This window comes from Nomia melanderi, chromosome 12 (assembly GCF_051020985.1).
Source record: "Nomia melanderi isolate GNS246 chromosome 12, iyNomMela1, whole genome shotgun sequence".
In the NCBI taxonomy this organism is placed as follows: Eukaryota; Metazoa; Arthropoda; class Insecta; order Hymenoptera; family Halictidae; genus Nomia; species Nomia melanderi.
Window position 1 is genome coordinate 4492102 of NC_135010.1, and position 18945 is coordinate 4511046.

General features: G+C 33.0%; 2 protein-coding genes across 7 annotated transcripts in view; one reads left to right on the top strand and one right to left on the bottom strand.

Moving 5' to 3' along the window:
• Positions 1-1593: 1593 nt before the first annotated feature.
• On the top strand, positions 1594-12142 carry fab1 (1-phosphatidylinositol 3-phosphate 5-kinase fab1). Of its 5 annotated transcripts, none has more exons than XM_076372871.1 (15): positions 1594-1803; positions 1895-2081; positions 2240-2451; positions 2524-2713; positions 3001-3238; positions 3333-3539; positions 3611-3825; positions 3894-4236; positions 4295-4655; positions 4744-5014; positions 5082-7785; positions 8060-8610; positions 8786-9118; positions 9183-9344; positions 9413-12142. In XM_076372871.1, exons 2-15 carry the CDS (start codon positions 1967-1969, stop codon positions 9607-9609), a joined length of 6099 nt encoding a protein of 2032 aa, XP_076228986.1. In that variant the 5' UTR covers positions 1594-1803; positions 1895-1966; the 3' UTR covers positions 9610-12142. The 5 variants fall into 5 exon arrangements, with proteins under 5 accessions (XP_076228986.1, XP_076228987.1, XP_076228984.1 ...); XM_076372872.1 differs by having other exon boundaries at positions 1900-2081; XM_076372869.1 differs by having other exon boundaries at positions 1594-1786.
• The window catches only part of LOC116426309 (UBA-like domain-containing protein 2), a 73319-nt gene continuing 63828 nt past the window's right edge, over positions 9455-18945 (bottom strand). For both annotated transcript variants that reach the window (XM_076372875.1, XM_031975101.2), the window contains one exon: positions 9455-13107. In XM_076372875.1, coding sequence (XP_076228990.1) covers positions 12956-13107 — 152 coding nt within the window. In that variant the 3' untranslated portion in view covers positions 9455-12955. The remainder of the gene's footprint in view (positions 13108-18945) is intronic.

Here is an 18945-nt window from a genome sequence, read left to right on the forward strand (position 1 = left end):
TGTTAATGCAATGTTTGTTAAATATTTGACAATGAACAATTAATTACAATATTCAGATTTAATATATAAAGACAACATTTAACTCTCTTTCGAATTCTGAAAAGAAAACACAAAATCCTAGAGCCAAATTCCTGTTGTTGCTGCTGTTCCTGCTTCGTGTCTCCTTGTGAAACCCATCGTGTTCCCTCGTGAAGGAGGAGTTTCTCTAGGAGTTCAAGGGGGTTTCACGAAAGAGCACAAGGGATTTCTCGGGTCCCGAGGAAATTCAGGAGGGGACATAAAGCAGGAACAGCAGCAACAGCAGGAATGTGGGCTCTGGGATTTTGTTTCCTTTTCAGAATTTGGAAGATGTTTTCGTTTTCTTTATATATTAAATCTAAATGTTACAATTAATTGTTCATTGCCAAATATTTAACAAATACGCCATTAATAACACAGAATAGTCATATGTAATCTATTAAAAGCTGTTAAGATAATAATTAAAAAAAAATAATGTTTAGAAATCTCACTTCCTTATCCTTGATTAGTGGCGCCATCCATTGCGAGAACGCCCAAACTTCTAGCCAAGTAGTATTTTATTAATGTAAATTAACAAAATTATTTTTATGAAACAATTAATAAATATAAAAAATTGTTTGCTTTGTTTCATTTATTATCTGTTCCTTATTATCATACTATACATTAAATCTAATCTATCCTGAATTTAAATAAACTTTCGTTTAAACATTATTAACAATTTACAGTTAAAATAGTTGTTTTAAAAGATAATATTATATTTTAAAGTAGCGCGTTAAATAGCAATGTTATGTATGCATATTACAATATTGATTTCGAACGAGACAAGTTTTTGCTAAAGTACGAGTAAATTACTTCAGATCGATCAAAACTTCAAATAAATATTGCTGCGTTTAAATATAAACAACTTTCACCGAAGATATGCGGAAACTGTCTAAGTGATATTTAAATAAGGAATATAATAAAAATATTGAAATTTAATAATAATTACAAAGGCTGATAATTACATGCGTATTAGATCAATAATTAATTTAGAAATGAATTCAATAATAACTTTCTAAATGTGAGAAATAAAGCAAGTTTTATCTTTATATATAAACAGATTTTGCGGTAATTAATTGTTAATATATGTACATATTGAACAAAGTGATACTTTTATATATTATTCTACATTAAACGCAATGTTACTATTAAATAATATTGTTCCTTTCTTAAATTACTAACTAATCAGTTATAAAAATTATTAATTATATTTTCAGTAAAATTTTGAATTACAGTACAACAGGATTTATTCTTTTTTCAAATATTTAACGTTTCTTTTTTTTCAAAATAATTATCATTATAATCCAAATGGTAAAGCTGCCATTTACTTACGTATTAAATACTCCTAAAATTCTTTAGTATTTATACATTTTCAATTGTAATGTATAAAACAAATATTGTTTATTACCATTGTCAATTAAATCAATAAAAATGTGTGTCTTTGTTCCTCCAAGTACTCTAATAATTAGACAATACGATTAACGTAACTTAATTGACAGAGGGGTTGCATATATTCCGGGACCATTTTAGTTTCTCAATTGCCGTTAGGTGGTCATAGTGTGCTTCTTGCTACAAACATAAACTTCAGATGCCGATGCAATACAAGCAAGTGCAGTGAGTGTAAAAACATACTGTGCAAAATCGTTGCAAATTTGTGTACCATACAAAATGATAGTGACATGGTGATCATATAATTATATTATAAAGGAAGTGTTGATGCATTATCAAGGTAATAGTCTGCCATCTGTAGGTACTATATATGTATACAACACATGTAAACACATATACATCATTATCTGACGTTTCAATCCAAAATTTTATCTGTTTGTATTCTTAGCGTAGGTACAGAGACAGGTTCTAATGTACAGTTTACCGTAAAAATGTTTGGAGGAAGATAGCATCAGCCAAAATGAATAAAAATATGAATTCACCGTCGAAACTTACGGAGTTCGCTCCGTTAAGTCCCGAAGAGAGTCAACCTGTCGTAGCTTCTCTATTTTCAAAATTCTTTAACTTCACTAAGAGTAAGCCTTTTTGCAGTTAGTGCTTTAATTACACTTTAAATTTAAAAGCAACGATTACTTGCATTTATTAAAATATACTTACCTAATCGTATTTTTGATTAATGTAAAGTATTTACAAAAAATGGAAATTATGTAATATACAAAAATTTAATTTTTAGGTTCACAGAATGTTGATGATTCTACCATTTCTTCTACTAAAGAGGAACAAAGCTCGTCTGATTCTGAGTCATGGAAGCAATCAGAAAGTACGGAAAAAACACCAGAGGATGATAGTTCTAGTATGATGAACTTTCCATTGGACACTCGTGAAGGCAGAAGTTTACCAAATGTTCTGAGACGTATTAGTAACATAGTAGCTTTAAAAAGCAACGTAAGTTATCTTTCATGAATTGTACAAGTATTGTAGTTAAATGAAGGTGATAGTATTATTGATTAAATGTAGAACTTACGCTCATACAAGGATTCCCAATTAAGAAGTTATTGGATGCCAGATAGTGTAAGTAAACAATGTTATGATTGTGGAGAGCGGTTCACGACATTTCGTAGAAAACACCATTGTCGTGTATGTGGTCAAATATTTTGTTCAAAGTGTTGTTCTGATCAGATTCCTGGAAAAATTATGGGATGCACTGGTATGTAAATATCCAATGTATCATATGTAACAATGACTAATATTAAAGTTCATGATAATTATAACACAAATTAGTAATCATAGCAAATTATTATAATAATGTGTAAATTAATTTATAAGTGTGTTTAAATACATACAATTGCAGTATAACGAAAAGGAAAATATGTAAATTAATTTGATCTTTATGTGGTCATTGTTCCTGCTAATAATAAATTTATTAAAGTCTTAAGACCTTATATCTTTTGTTTGTTATTTGGATGTTTTTCATGAATAATCTTCTTATTGCAGGTGATCTTAGAGTTTGTACATATTGTTGTAAAGTAGTATTATCTTATTTACAATCATCAGATATGAGAAGTGATCTATCAGAAGATTTAAAAGCTTTACAAGAAGACCTTCAAGTCAAATATGGAAATAATCCACCACTTTTAACTCAAACGAATGCAAATGAGTCTGTAGAAGACGAAATTTCAATTTGTAGAAAACCGAGTGTTGGATATATGGAGGAAAAATATGCTATTGGAAGGTAATGTTTTCTATTCATTTTGTTTCTTTTGCTACATAATACGTTTTTCCTTAAACTGATAACTCAATATGTATATTATAAATATATTTTTCAGGTCAGCAAATAGTTATTTAACATCTCAAGAACGTTCTCTTGTATTACAAAATTCAGCTTCTTTAAGAATGATTTATGAAGAGCTCTTTAGATCAAGCCAAGCGATTCTTTTACAGACGCACAGAATTAGACTGAAAAGCTATCATAATTGTTTCTTAGCAAGTGAATTAGTGAATTGGATGATAGCACAAAATAAAGCGGCCACACGGTACAAACCTAATAAATAGGAAAGCAAAAACAAAATATTTAAACTAAATATTAAAATGTAATATTTTATAGAGTACAAGCCACTGCTATAGGACAAGCACTTTTAGAAGCTGGTTTTATCGAACCAATAGTTGTCGATAATGTATTCAGTGATACTGCAACTGTATTTAAGCCAGCAACATTATCGCAAATGCAAAGCATGGATTTGTTAACTGAGACTCAAACTACTTGCGATGCCCAAGAACCTGCATGGGTGAAAACAATTCCACAACATGACTCTACAACAGGTAATATTTAATGTAAGGTTTTATGCTAATAATTATAAAACAGAAGTGCAAATAAAAATATATTTCAGACTCAGAAAGTGAAACGAAACCTCCAAATTCAATGCAACAAACTACTGGTCGGTTACCATCTTCAAGTTCAAGCTTTTATTTGGATCTAAATTTAGAATCATCTACTGTCACATTAAAAAGACCAACATCCGAAGATTTAACTACGATATCTGTAGATAGCAGTGATAGTGTAATCGATCAGAAAGAAGTCACAGTAAAATCGCATAAGTGTAATTTAAAAATTGCTGATGATCTTCTGAGCGACGTACTGCAAGTACAAGAATTTAAAGAAAGAAATGGTTGGCACAAACCATCAAATCTTAGAGCTGCTTTTGGAGAGTTACACGTATACGAATGTGTAACGTAAGTATTACCTAAATATTATTGAAAAGCAATGATTTAAAATTTCACACAATTACAGATCTGCATACAAACAACATGAAGATTCATTAATTAAGCAACTTCTTAATAAAGAAGGGTTGTCGCAGACATGGTCAGAAACCATACTTCCGATTGCGCATCAGGTTGTCGATTTTGTAAGGCCGGATCTAAACCATAACGTCGATGACCTGGATATTCGACAATACGTTCAAATAAAAAAGTGTCCAGGTGGTCTTAGAGACGATTGTGAAATCGTATCTGGAGTAGTGTGTAACAAAAATGTTGCGCACAAAGGAATGAACGCGATGATAGCGCAACCAAAAATTTTATTACTTCAATGCGGTCTTATGTATCAACGTGTGGAAGGGAAATTATTAAGTTTGGAACCAGTAATGATGCAAGTACGAAATAGTTTTTCTTAACACGTATTACACTTTATATGATTCAGAGTTATTTCATATTATAACAACAAGAACGTTTTATTTACAGGAGAATGAATATTTAGGTCATACGGTAGCTAGAATTACTGCCCTTGGTCCGGATGTTGTGCTTGTACATCGGTCTGTATCGAGGTTAGCACAAGATAGACTTAGAGAATGTGGCGTGACACTTGTTTTAAATGTAAAACTAAGTGTTCTAGAGAGAGTCGCACGATGTACAGGTGCGACTATCGTAAATACTATCGATGCACATATAAGTGCAAGATATATGCTTGGTACATGTAAAAAATTTTATCTGCGAAATTTTATAAGTGAAAAAAGTAAGTAATAAAAAGATTGAATTGTTATTTTATTTTCAACAAAATAAAAATTCGATTGCTTTTCTAGATGGTATTAAAACATTGATGTATTTCGAGGGGTGTGCAAATCCACATCTTGGAGCCACAATTTTACTGCGAGGTGGTTCTCAAGCAGAATTAAAGAAAGTAAAAAATGTGACTTCGATGATGATTTTTGCAGCCTATTCTTGGCGTCTTGAAAAGTCATTTCTCATGGATGAATTCGCTAGACCACCGTCTCCCAAAGATAATTCATTTTTAGATGAAACGTCGCAGAAGGATTCCAAAGATTTTGAAGCGACCGACAAGACATTGCAAACTAGAAGTAACGAAGAGAATGATGACGCAGAAAGCACGGATAGCACAGAAATTTTGAAAATATCCAAAATTGAAAAAGATTCTGGAACTTCATCAAACGAGAAACACATTATAGAAATTGAGATTCCAACTAACAAAAGTACACCATTGAAAGACAAAATGACAGAACAATTGTATAGTGAGAATACGCTAAACTTAAACTCTGTCAAACAAATATCTTCTATTTTATCTGAAGATATTGATTCTTATGACACTTTAAAATTGTTTAAGCCTAAAACAAAGCCTAATGTAAATGATTCAAAAGCGTTGGAAGATTATATAACAGGTAAAATGTCTCATAATAATGATAGTTCAAATGCTAGTTCTGGCCTTGGTACAGATTACAGTGAAGATCAGAATAGTACGATGGAATTATTTAGCGGTAAATCTGGAGAGAAAATAAATAAAAAAACTGAAGAAGAAACCGAGAAACCAAAAATAAAAGATAAAATTGTTTTAGAGGAAAAACGTATTTATGGAGAATCGATTTCTGATCGAAGTGATCCTTTACATCAGTATTTAAATGAAGACGAAGAAAATGTCTTCAGTCAAACTAGTCCAAATGGTCAGCACTTAAGTGTTGCCGATTTGCCATTATTAAATAAGTTTAAGAAAGCTTTAGAAGGAACAATATTAAGTGTTTCACCGTACCTAAAATTCTCTATACCTTATTTGGAAACTGAGACAGGAAGGAATTGTGTATTACGAAGTTTCTTTCCAAGGGAAATCTTTTATTCTGCACAATTTTTGGATAAAGTGAAAGAAATTAAAACAAGTAATGCAGCTTCAGAACAGAGCGGAAATGAAAATCCATTAATGAAATTGCAATTAAAACCGCAACATCCTTTTGTTCAAGCAAGACTGACATCGGATGTCGATAGCCAGGAAGTACAATCATTGTTAGCTGACTTTAGAGCGCGTGGTAGTCGATTGTACCCAACAAATAATGTTTTGTCGGATAAGCAACAAACTATTATACAGCCAGATGTGAATGATCAAAATCTTACGTGGCCTGATTGCTTGGATCCAGCGAGTCATCAGCGGCTGTCTGTACTGTTTTGTAGTTTCTCGCATACTGGCAACGACACACCTGCGTTTTGCGTGAGTCCCTGGGTAGTTAATATGGACTTATATGGAAGAAATGATATTGCCTTAGGGCGTTTCTTGGAACGTTACTGTTTAACTTCCGAATATAAGTGTCCTGCTCAGGCATGTCGAGCACAAATCGCTCAACACGTGCGAAGATTCGCACACGATGGTGGGTGCATACATATTAATTTAAGTGAGATGAGTACTGAGCCGTTTGCCCAAGAGAATGGCAATCAAATTTTAATGTGGAGCAAGTGCATGAAATGTAAAAATGTTTCACCGGTAGTACCAATGTCAGATGATACTTGGTCACTATCTTTCGCTAAATATTTAGAATTACGTTTTCATGGAAATGCCTACACTAGACGGGGTACCGACACTTGTCAGCATTTGCTGCATTACGATCATTACCAATACTTCACGAAGAAAAACATGCTGGCTGTGTTTAAATATACAAAGATATCTCAATGGGAGATTTCTTTACCGCCCCCTTTAATAAATATTATATACGATCCGAAACAACACGCGGACGTGATTGAAGAGATGAAAAGCTTAACACTGAAGGGGGACGAAGTTTTCTCGACTATAAAAGAGAAACTGACGACTTTGCAAACGGATGTAGACAATTTAAATACTGCAAAGCAACTGTTGACCAAAGATCAGCAATGCTTTAAGAATAAGATAGAGGAAATTCAATTAAAGTTAACATCTCCGACATTAGAAAACAAGAAACTTGAAGGGAAGGTGTCCGAGAAACAAGTTCAAACTTTAATGTTCCGAATCGAAGACGGAATTGTGATTCTTAAACGATTGATATCTGAAGTTGTGTCTACTTGGAACACGAAAATTTTAGAAATGTCTGTTAAGAAGAAGGACGAAAGGCCACGAAGATTTACCGAACGATCGCTAACAACTGGAAGCAATAGCATTATTGATACTGATGGTTACATTACAGAAGACACTGCTTCAGAATCCCAAATTGAAGATTTAAGTCCCATGTCAGCCGATTACAATGCTGTTGATGCTATCACTGCTGTACAAAATGATTTATTGGGAATGGAAGCGGTAGAACATTCGGATAGTGAACTTTTAGAAAGCAATAATCCAGACGACATTGTTGTTGTTCAGGGATCTCCGAAAATGCATCAGAGATCACACTCTGATGTTTTGCCTATAGCCGTAGAGGATATGCCGGATAAAAAGAAGAAAAAGAAAACCATTTTGTCGCAATTATTACCTTCTCTATCCGTTACTCAACCAATACCAAATCCTTTAGGATCATTGGAGCATCATTTACTTCCTCTTGGGTATGATTGGAGTAATAGAACTACATTTTACAGAACGTATCAAGTTTTAGTTAGTAGTTTACAAGAAGATAAACTGCATACACAATTTATCATGTATAAAGTAGCTATTTGAAAAACCTCATCTCTTAATGTATTATAAAGATACAAATTTATGATATACACAGTTTTTAGTAATAATTTTTCAAGAAAACAATTTTGTAATAGATAATGGACGGTAGAATTTAGTACGGTTTCATGTAATTATTTAGTCCTCAACAATATTTATCTTTTACAGGTCAGTTGTACCTATAGTGGTGTACGAATCAGAACCTTCATCTATAATTGCATATGCGCTTGATTCTCTCGACTATAAACACGCAAAACAAGAACTAATGCGTACTATAAGAGGACCTGATTTAAATCCTAGTCCATTGAATACACGGAAATTTCCGGAAAATAAAGAGAACCTTTCCGATGTTATGCAGTCAGGAGAATTCAAGCGTCCATCCGTTTTGTCATTTTTCCGTGGAAACAGTCCTAATCCTGCAAGCCCTATAGACTCTGATAAAAGTGTCTCAAACATGGATTCTAATCTGCAGAATCCAACAGTGTCATTGGAGACGGAGGAAGACAAGAAAGCGACTAAACAGCAAAATTACATTGAAGTTCAATTTAATGATGCAACAACTAATTTCTACTGTAGGATATACTTTGCCGCACAGTTTGCTGCTTTTAGAGAAAACGTTTTACCGTGCGGTGAAGACGGCTATACGAGAAGTTTAAGCCGAAGCGTACAGTGGGCCGCAAGAGGTGGAAAGAGTGGAAGCAGTTTCTGTAAAAGTCGAGGTATACAATTAATAATGAAGTATGCCCTAAAATTTAAAATAATTTGGTATAAAAATAATTATTTTATTTAATAATATATACAAGATATTTCAATTGTTTTTGAATGATTAGCTTACGAGTAAATCACTTTCTGTACGTTTTTACTGAGCTCATTTGAGTTTATTTTGTTTTACAGATGACAGATTCATCATAAAAGAAATGTCTAGACTAGAAATGCAAATATTTCTTAACTTTGCGCCAAATTATTTTGCTTACATGGAAAAATGCCAACAGACCAAGCAGCCAACGTTGTTAGGGAAGATAGTGGGTGTATACAGAGTATCTTTTAAAAATAATACGACAAATGCAGCACTTCGCACTAGCGTACTAGTAATGGAGAATTTATTTTACAATAGAACTATAACAGACAAATTTGATCTGAAAGGATCAGTTAGAAATCGACTAGTAAATCCCGATGACATGTGTCACGAGGGTGAACTTGTCTTGCTCGATGAGAATTTATTGAACAGTTAGTATTTCATTTATATTTTATATATCAAAGTATTTTAGTTATAAATAAAATATATTTTTAGTGAGCTGTGACTCGCCCCTCTATATCAGATCACATTCCAAGGCGGTTTTAAATAGAGCCATTGAACAAGACACAAAGTTCCTGGCTGATAATTCTGTGATGGACTATTCATTGTTAGTTGGTTTGGAGCCAAATTCGGATGAGCTCGTGTTAGGTATAATAGGTGAGTTTCATGATCGTCTTCCTTCTGAATCCCTTTTCTTAAAAAAAAAAAAAATGTTTCATTTACAGATTATATACGAACTTTCACATGGGACAAAAAATTAGAAACAATGGTGAAAAAGTCAGGTATATTAGGCGGTCAAGGAAAGTTGCCAACAATAATATCACCTGAAGAATATCGAGCTCGTTTCATAGCAGCTATGCATCGATATTTCTTGCCAGTACCAGACAGATGGTCTGGTTTAGGTAGAGGTGTGGAAGCATAAAATTTTCAGTAAATGAAGTTTCCAATTTTTCTCAAATATCATATAGGATGTTCGTGTTATCATTCTTCATGTAATACACTTTACAAAAAGCAACAGCTATATTTGTGTATAAAAAAGTATTGCAATTAAAATGTGTGTAACACTTTAAAATTGATAAAATTTGTAGCTTTATATGTCCATTACCGAGATAGTAGTGAAACACTTTCACTACAGGTAATAATAACATGAACATCCTGTACACTAGATACATTGTAAATATATTTTCTATGCAGCTGACACAAATGTAACAAACAGTGTTGCATATAAAGATGCATAATGTATATTAATATTTTATGGAATGACTAGTCCTTTAAAACATTTTGTAATGAAAAAGTGATAATAATGAGTTACCATTATCATAACACAATCCATTGCTGTATAGTCTCTGTTCCATAATTTAGGTAATTATATAACATATAAATTATATCACTTATATTTGTACTTATTAGCACAACGAGTACTGTATCATCTGTATATAACAAATTTATAATAAACTTTACAAGCAAATTTTTCTGTAAGTATGAAAAACAATAAGGGCGTGAATGAGAGTTAGATAAAATTATATATGAAAGTCTGTGAAAGCACCATTATTAATGTTTTATTTAGATCATTTTTTCAAAATTATGTACATGAACATTATTTATTATTATTGATAGTCAAATAAACAATAATAATAACATAATATAATAATGAGTTTTAACATAATAGTATTTTCATAATAGTCGAGACCAGTGTTCCGAAATTTGCATACTCTTCAGACAAACACAATATCTTTTTCAAAACAAATATTGTATAGTTCAAATACAATTTTTTATACATTATACACATTTTACAATCAGTTCACAACAATAAAGGTATATAAATATATATATATACATACATGTATATACATATACATATATGCATACAGATACATATATACATACATATATAAAAGATATAAACTATATTTTTTTGTAAAGATATTACGAGACACTGGTCTATACATTACAAACACAAGGAAGATATTAAAGCGTATACCTTACAGAAAAAACATCTTGTCATACTTGATTCAGTACGACGACTTCTATCATATTTACATAAATGAATGCATAGTGATGAAGCTGCAGCGAAACTCGAATACTTGAACTATTTCATCCGTGAAAATTAGGTTATATACTGATCACAGTGTTTCTTAGATTCGTCGAGATTGTAACATTGGCTGTGGGTAAACGATCTGCAAACTGTGATTGAATCTATCAACGTTAAAGATTTGTTCACAGTTAAGCATCATCGTTGGATAGCTGTCATCCATCGACAATAAAGATTTTCATCCCATCATTTCAAATTAAATACGAATAGCAGATACGATGCAAGATTAAATAAGCTATCGTGAAAAGTAAAGAGCCGTTCAAAAGAACATTCTAAATTCTTTCTTTTCGTTCAATTATATACTGTTCAAAGATGAATTATATAAGCTGCCGCATACGAATTTCTGCGAATAATATGAAATCTACGATGAAATCATTTACACGTGAAACAGGCAGTACGAAATCCTCTATTCGTATTCCTAGTTGTAAATTCAATTGACGATGAAACAGCTCAGCTAACATGGCTCCACTGCTTTATTTCCCTGTAGAAAAAATGACCTACACTGGATACTATCTGAGCAAGTCATCACTCTCTCCGCGTTTATTACTAATGATGACTGAAAGTTTTATCGTTTTTTCCGTTGGTTCAAATAACTTTACATAAATATACCTAAATGGACAATTACATAATCAATAAATTTCTTTTTACAATTTTTTTTACATAATTATAATTCGTGGTAGTTTCTCGTTTACCATGATTAGCCTCGTGTATCTTCATTCTTTCGTCGCTTTTTGTTTTCTCTTTTGTTCGTCGTAGCTCGCTACAGAAGCACACGAACGAACGCTCTTTGTTTTTCGTCACGCCGATCTCGCTTACAAAAACACGACGACACGATCAGATTTCGTGTAAACCCTCTCGATCATAGTACGATCATCGTTAAGCTTACGATAGCTTAAAGCTTCTTCGGCGCGGAACGCGGTAAAGGCTTGTCTTAAAATCGAATTACGTACACGGTTATCACTTTGCTCGACTTTTAACAAAATTAGAAGCTAATGTCCTTCGTCGCTAAGCGCCTATCCAGTGCCGGCAATTTTTTGTACTATGGTGTGTGGAAGTGGTATTGAATTTCTCATTGACTTCTGCGGTTCACGGGACCGCAAAAAAACATTTCCTATCTAGCCGCGAGTCTGTAGATCGAGAAACAACGAGGAAGTTACCCGGGACGGTGGAGGAGGCTTCTCGCTACTCATTCACAATCAAGCGGCGACATGTCTCTGGACGCATACTAATTCCATAAACGCTAAAAGGAGTATCGCTGTCTTTCATAATTGTAGGAACTACCGTCCCGTAGTGCGTTCAAAGGAGAGAGAGAGAAAGAGGGAGGAAGGAAGGGAGGGAGAGAGATGATTGTGAGAGAGAGAGAGAGAGAGAGAGAGAGAGAGAGAGAGAGAGAGAGAGAGAGAGAGAGAGAGAGAGAGAGAGAGAGAGAGAGAGAGAGAGAGAGAGAGAGAGAGAGAGAGAGAGAGAGACACAGAGAGAGAGAGAGAGAGACAGAGACAGAGACAGAGAGAGAAAGAGAGATGAAAAGAAAGACAGAGAGAGAAAGAAAAGAAAAAAAGAAAACAAACGGAATTATTAATAGAGTCTTTATAGCCTCCACCCTCTCTCTCGTTCTGCGTTTAATCGCCTGTCATACATATATTTACCGACGGAAGATAAATGGTTTGAGAGGTCCGAGAGGGCTCGACGATTCACACGATCGCCCATATATTTGACGCACCATTCAAAGAATAACAAACAAATCGAGGATCGCATAACCAGCTACTAAGAGATCCACGTTATACAACCGTGATTCGAATATGATGGACCGTTTTAACGGAAATCGCTTCTTCTAAAACACGCGCTAAAGAAATCTCGAGTTGTTTTGTTTCGTTCCATCCCAGTACGGCGGGACGAGGTGAGCGCGCGCGCGCGCGCGTTCGGCCGCGCGCTTCGAGGAAAATCTTGCGTCCTTTTCATTTTCTTTTTATGCTTTTTTTTGGAGGGGGAATCGAGGATAACGAGCGCTTGAATGAATCTCGGGTATGATCGCTCGTGTAACCACGGCGCGTGTTACCCTGGGAGCAGTCGATTTTTTCTGTTAAACCATGCCTCCTCTTTTTGAACGCCGTTAAAAGTGCACATCGCATAACGACCTCGGGATCTCGCGCACAGGCCGCTGAGTGACCAGCTTCTTTTATCTCTGCGGTTCGCCTAAACCGAATTGTTGTTGACTCTGCGCTTGTTGTTGCGCGTTTCCAGTCACGCTACACCGTCCGCCGTGATGCTGCGCTGCGGTACCCATTTGCATCGAGTTTTGATGTAGCCCGTTTTGACTCGGCGACATTCCTGCAATGAAACAACCATGCCTTTTGTTTAATCGCTCTCATTAGACTCGTAGCCTACGGTTGGTAAAAACGAATCATGCGGTCGGTCACGGTGGAAATTCTATAGGGTATATTGCGGGAAATGCTGTTCTGTTACCAGTGCAGGGTAACTTGGCCGAAAACGAGTTACCAATCTTTTCATTGATCCTTTGTTTTATTATTAACACTAGAACTACCGATCACTTAAACTGACTTTTACAAATTTCTTTAGAAAAACCATAAGCGTGCGTTTACTGAGATTTCAATTGGATTGTATTTTAGTTTTGCTATTACTGAATTAGTTTCGTTAATAATTTTTCGTAGAAGTATTTGTACCTTTTCAGTGACGGTAAAAGAAGGAATCAGAAATAAGTCGTTTTAAGCCATCTGGTAGTTCTAGTGTTAAGCGGAATTAAATAAATATAAAAATTATTCATTTTTTTTTTAAATTGAAATGACATACTATGATTAACCCTTTGAGTACTGAATATTCCCAGCCGAAACGTTCTGTGTGGAAGGAATATATTTTCGCTTAGCTTGCTGTCTGAAGATCGATGACTCTGTTAATTAATGTAAGGTGTAATTAAATTGTAATTGTAATTCCTCAGTTTCGTCGAATTGAATAATGTTAAGAAAGGTGTATACTCATCTCGTACACTTATAATTGTCATCGTGGCACGGGTGAGATTAAAAAGATCGAAAAACATATATGCGTCCTTAGCACTCAATGGGTTAATTATCATGTTGTACATGTTTATTTTACAAAATAAATGAAGCGTTAGAACGATTATAGATTTCGTTTCTTTTGTTGGAAAATCATTAATGATAAAGTAGTTTCGAATTAACACAGTCGCTAAAGAAATTATAATAAGAAATGTTTAATTGTGAGACAATTATTAAAACGAAATTGATATAATCTGTACTTATAAAAGTTATTAAGGAATTACAGACGAAAGAAAAAAGACAATAACGATATTATATGTTAAATCGTTTTTACTCTCAAACTCGTACAAAAAACTTATACAGCATGCTATACAGTAAAATGAAAATTTAACTTAAAAGTTGCTTCGGTACTTTGTAGGATAGCCATTCTTATCTGTAACTTTCTGTAATCGTTGCGGCATCGATCGAACTAACTTTTCCAAGAAACTTGCTTGAATGTTTTTCCACATTGCCCACGTAGTGTTTCATTTAGTTGCTTTCTCATGCTTATTGATTTATCTTTTCATTTCTAATTATTATCTTTTTTTTTTATTTCTGTTTAAAATTCCAATAATATCTCCACCTGGTACTATTATCAAAAATATTAGTGACAACGATATACAGTGATGTGAATAATAAGCTCAAACGTATTTCATATGTTTTCTTCCTTATTTCCAAGAAACCACTAAGTACGTTTTAGTACATTTATGACGAGGTAGTACGAACTTTTGTGTACAAACAGTTTTTTGCTATCTCTTTTTCGTGTAGCTTAGCAGCTAAATGTTTCAAAACAAGGAGATTCGGGCGGTGAATATTTATAAATTCAGTTACTGTTCGTACCTTATTCAGAAGGTGTTTTTTGAAATCTGCCTAGTGAGATAATATTACAGCAAGTCTCTAAAAGCATTTTGTTCAAGATTTGTCAAACGGTTTCCATTTGAAGAATTATGGGAAATGTCAAAGACAAATTACGAGTATAATTAATAGATCGCAAAAGTTTAGTTAAAAATTTCTTGAAACTGGTACTGAAAATTACAGGAAAAACAAAGGATCGGGACGACCTTCACGATTTTCGTCAACTGTAAAAAGTACAGTTTTAACCGTTTTAACCGAGTGCCAAGCGGCGCGATCGCGCTTCTCCGTTACACTGTCTAAAAGTGCCACTCTATCGGTTCGTAGAATCAAATCAACTTTATTTATTTGTCTTCCTTTTAATTATTTATTTTTATTTTTGTTATTACCTGCTTAGAAATGGAAAAACGGGACGATCTCGTGGTTTACAATTTTTTCATGTAAAAATAGAAAAGCGTAATTCAGTTCCTGAACTGAAACGAAAGAAGCGCGATCGCACCCCGCTTGGCACTTTTTGAATGCAAATTAAATATTACTCTTCTGTTATCAATCATACTTTGAAGCAGAGACTGATATAGAATATGCCTATAATTTTGTTTTTTTCCTTAACACTTTACCGACCGGCCGCTCAGCCACAGATTCACCTTGGCGCCGGCTCTGTTTCGGTTTAAACGCACACCCCCATTCGCTCTGTCTTCCTTACCCTTGCACCCTTCTCACTCGCATCTTTCGTCCATAGTTAAAATTCACGCAGTCACGTACACGCTTTTCTCACGGCTCAGTCACTCAAGATTCTCAGACTAAGCGTCAATTATAAAAAGCCGATTAATAGGCTATCGGTCGGTAAAGTGTTAACATATCATTAATGACAAAGTAGCTGTGTCGATCGTAGCGGAGAAGTAAATCGTAGGGCAAGGGGTTAAGGGAGACATCAAAAACTGGAACTTCTCCGTCTAAAATCGTAAGTCGATTTAACTTGAAATGTGATTCCAGTCTTGTAAGAAAGTGGGTTGCACATATTGGAAGGTTTAAATATCAGAAATGTTTTTAAAAACCAACATTACAAAAGCCTCATACTGATGATAGACTAAAATTTGTCGAAAAATTCATTTAAAAAAGAAGCATGTGGCAATATGTGATCTGTAGCGACGAAAAGAAATTTAAACTCGATGGGCCTGATGGGTATAATTATTATTGGCACGATTTGAGGAAAGGAAGAAGGGTCACGATGTCGCGGAGAGCGCGACATTTCCTTTAGAAAGAATGTTTAAAGTGAATAAGCTTTTATAAATGATATATTGAATGCTACTGGTTATCAACAGATATTACACGATTATTTGCTGCCTTTTATAACATTAACAGAAGACGATAAAACGATTTTCTATCAAGATAATGCGTCCATTCATACAACATCTTCTACAAATAAGTAGTTTCAAGAGTTCGGAATCAAGTTATTACAATGGCCAGCATTAAACCCTGATTTTAACCCCATCGAAAACCTGTTGAGTATTCTTGCGAGGAAAGTTTATGATCAGGAGAACCCACCAATAGAAAATATTATTGAACTTAAAAAAAAATAAAGTCTGTGTGGGCAGATATTCCAAATGAAATCTTAAATAAGTTATTTGATAGTGTTCCTAAATATACGAAAATATACTAAATACTAAATGAAAAAATATTAAAATTAATTAGTGTATTTATTCACAGTTTAAACCACAATTTTAAGAACAAATGCCAAGTTTTCCAGATTTCCGAGGAAGAAAATTTTTATTTTTTGTTTGCACACTTTTGTTTTGTATTAGAGTATAAAAATGCATAAACGGTTTCGACAATTTTTGTTTCAGTATTATGAAAAACATAAAAATATGGTTAAACTACCTTACAGATCAGTTTCCAAAAAGTTCAGACTAGATTCAGAAAAATTCGAAGATTGAAATACGTAGAGGTGTTCTTATATTACCTGCATTATTCTGTTTTAACTATTCAAGTAAATAACATTACCAGATAATGAATCTTTGCGTCAAAGTAGTGCTACAAATTTTAATTAGATTGTGCAATGTTAAAGCTTCTTTTCGTATTTAAATAACCAGAGTGATTTGAATGTCTAACAAGGGAATTATACGTGTATCCGCTTTCGGTCTTAACACTATGTTTACCAAAAGGTATTTTAATAAAACCAATTGAATTACTTAATATAATCTAGTAAATAATAATAAATAGTTTACTATAATATAATACAAAACATATACCGGTAAATTAATTTTATAATCATTGTAGCATAAATCGAAAAATCATTTGAGAAAAAATGATTAAACTTAAAAAATAATTTAACATAAAATTTTAAAAGCTTTCTGGATATTTTCTGTTAAAATAGTGTCTACCTAGCAGTTTCGTGTTATGGACGCAGAAATATTAAATGTCGTTCAACAATTCCAGAGACATAAATAACCTATGTATTTTTCAGTTAGTACCATTCCTCGTCGGCACTATCATTCGTATTTTTTATTGATTATTGATCTTAGAATTATGTTTTGTACTGGCATCATTTTCTAATCAGCACTGTTTATTTATTAGTAGCATTTCTTAACAACCGCCATTTTTCAGTTGGTATCATTGGTAAATTTCTTAATAATACTTGAATTAGTATTATTTTCTAAACGTCTATGAATTATTCAATAAAAACACGTAATATTTTACCGGCAGTAACACAGGGTCTCTGTTCCATTATCTTGTGAAAGTACGATAAGATAAGGACAATAAGACCCTTCGCGTCTCGTATTTCTGACAACACTACGATTCACAGGATGAAGGTGTTATATAAAAAAAATTACGGTTCCGGGAAAATTTAGAGTAAAGAGATATAAGTGATTTTATATACAGATCCCTGCATACGTTGACTTAATACAAATTTAACGATTTTTTACTTAACAATCTGACTAACTGTTCGAATTAATTTTTTGTTTGTATTGTTTTATAAATCAACTTTTTCTTTGTATTATTCTATCATTTGTTCTTATTCACTTCACTTTATATTATCATACAGATTACAAAATAGTAAAAAACAGTAACATAATAAAAATGTGCAAATAATTTAACGTCTTTTTTACCCGTATTGCTTAAACGTGTTACTGTTTCGTACTAAAAATACCATAAAAAACAGTTTCTCATGACACTAATTTTTTAATTTTTTAAGTTAAATATATTACATGAAAAAAGACAGAAGAATTAAAAAATTACATTAAAAATGAATTGTGGCTTGAAGCAGTGTATGAAAGGTTGAGCATATTTCGTAGTATTTTTCTAGAAGTATGTTTTTTAATTGCCGTTTCGTTTGAATATGTCGTTTTCTTATTCTTCTGCCTAATTCATTCCAACTGTGCTCCAAAGAATTTGAAACTGAAGAATATGGAGGATTTGCGTTAAAAATGATCCATTGGCGAACGGTATAAGCGGTTTGCTTTGAGGTGTCGCGTTGAAACGAATCATTTCCTCCGAGACTTAATTATTCCATGTTTTTTTTTTCAAGGTTTTCTTCCGAAATACTTAAATAAACACATTCATGCATTATACTATCTATTAAACCCTTGTTCTACAGTCTCTTTTACAACTGTGCTTGATAAAAGTACTTCAATCTTAATAATCTATTAGAAAGAAAAGGATTTGCTTCAGACGTTAACGATTGATAATAGAATATAAATATTCAACTTATGTTTAAAAAGAAAAATAAATAACATTTAGATTTGTCAAATTTAATTTTAAATTTTCATCTCGAGTTCGAAACGATATCGTGGAACAAGGTTAAAACGAGGTTTCCTAAATTAGATGAACTCATACATTCCCATAATAATATTAAATATAAAATTTACTCCTGTTACAAAAGAAAATATTCTAAAATTCCAAATTTCCATGTAAACCAAATTTTTATCAATTTGAATCTGTATCTCTGATTACTTTTACTACATAATTAATGGCTTTCTTTTCTATACACATGAGATATTTTACTTGATAATATTTTGCGTATAATTATGAAATACATTCCTATATTGTTTTCACCTGTTACTCTATTCCTGTAGAAATAATTGTAGAATTTGTTTTCACTTGTCCTAGTAATTTTCCATTTCTTCATCTATTAACTTTTATAGACTACCACTTCCTGGGGAATTCGTTACATTTTCTTCGCCAGTGAACCATTTAATTATACTCTTCACCGTGAAACTACTTCTTATTTACTGTTTTAGACATTGTAGAAAATGAGTTTCCTTTTTTT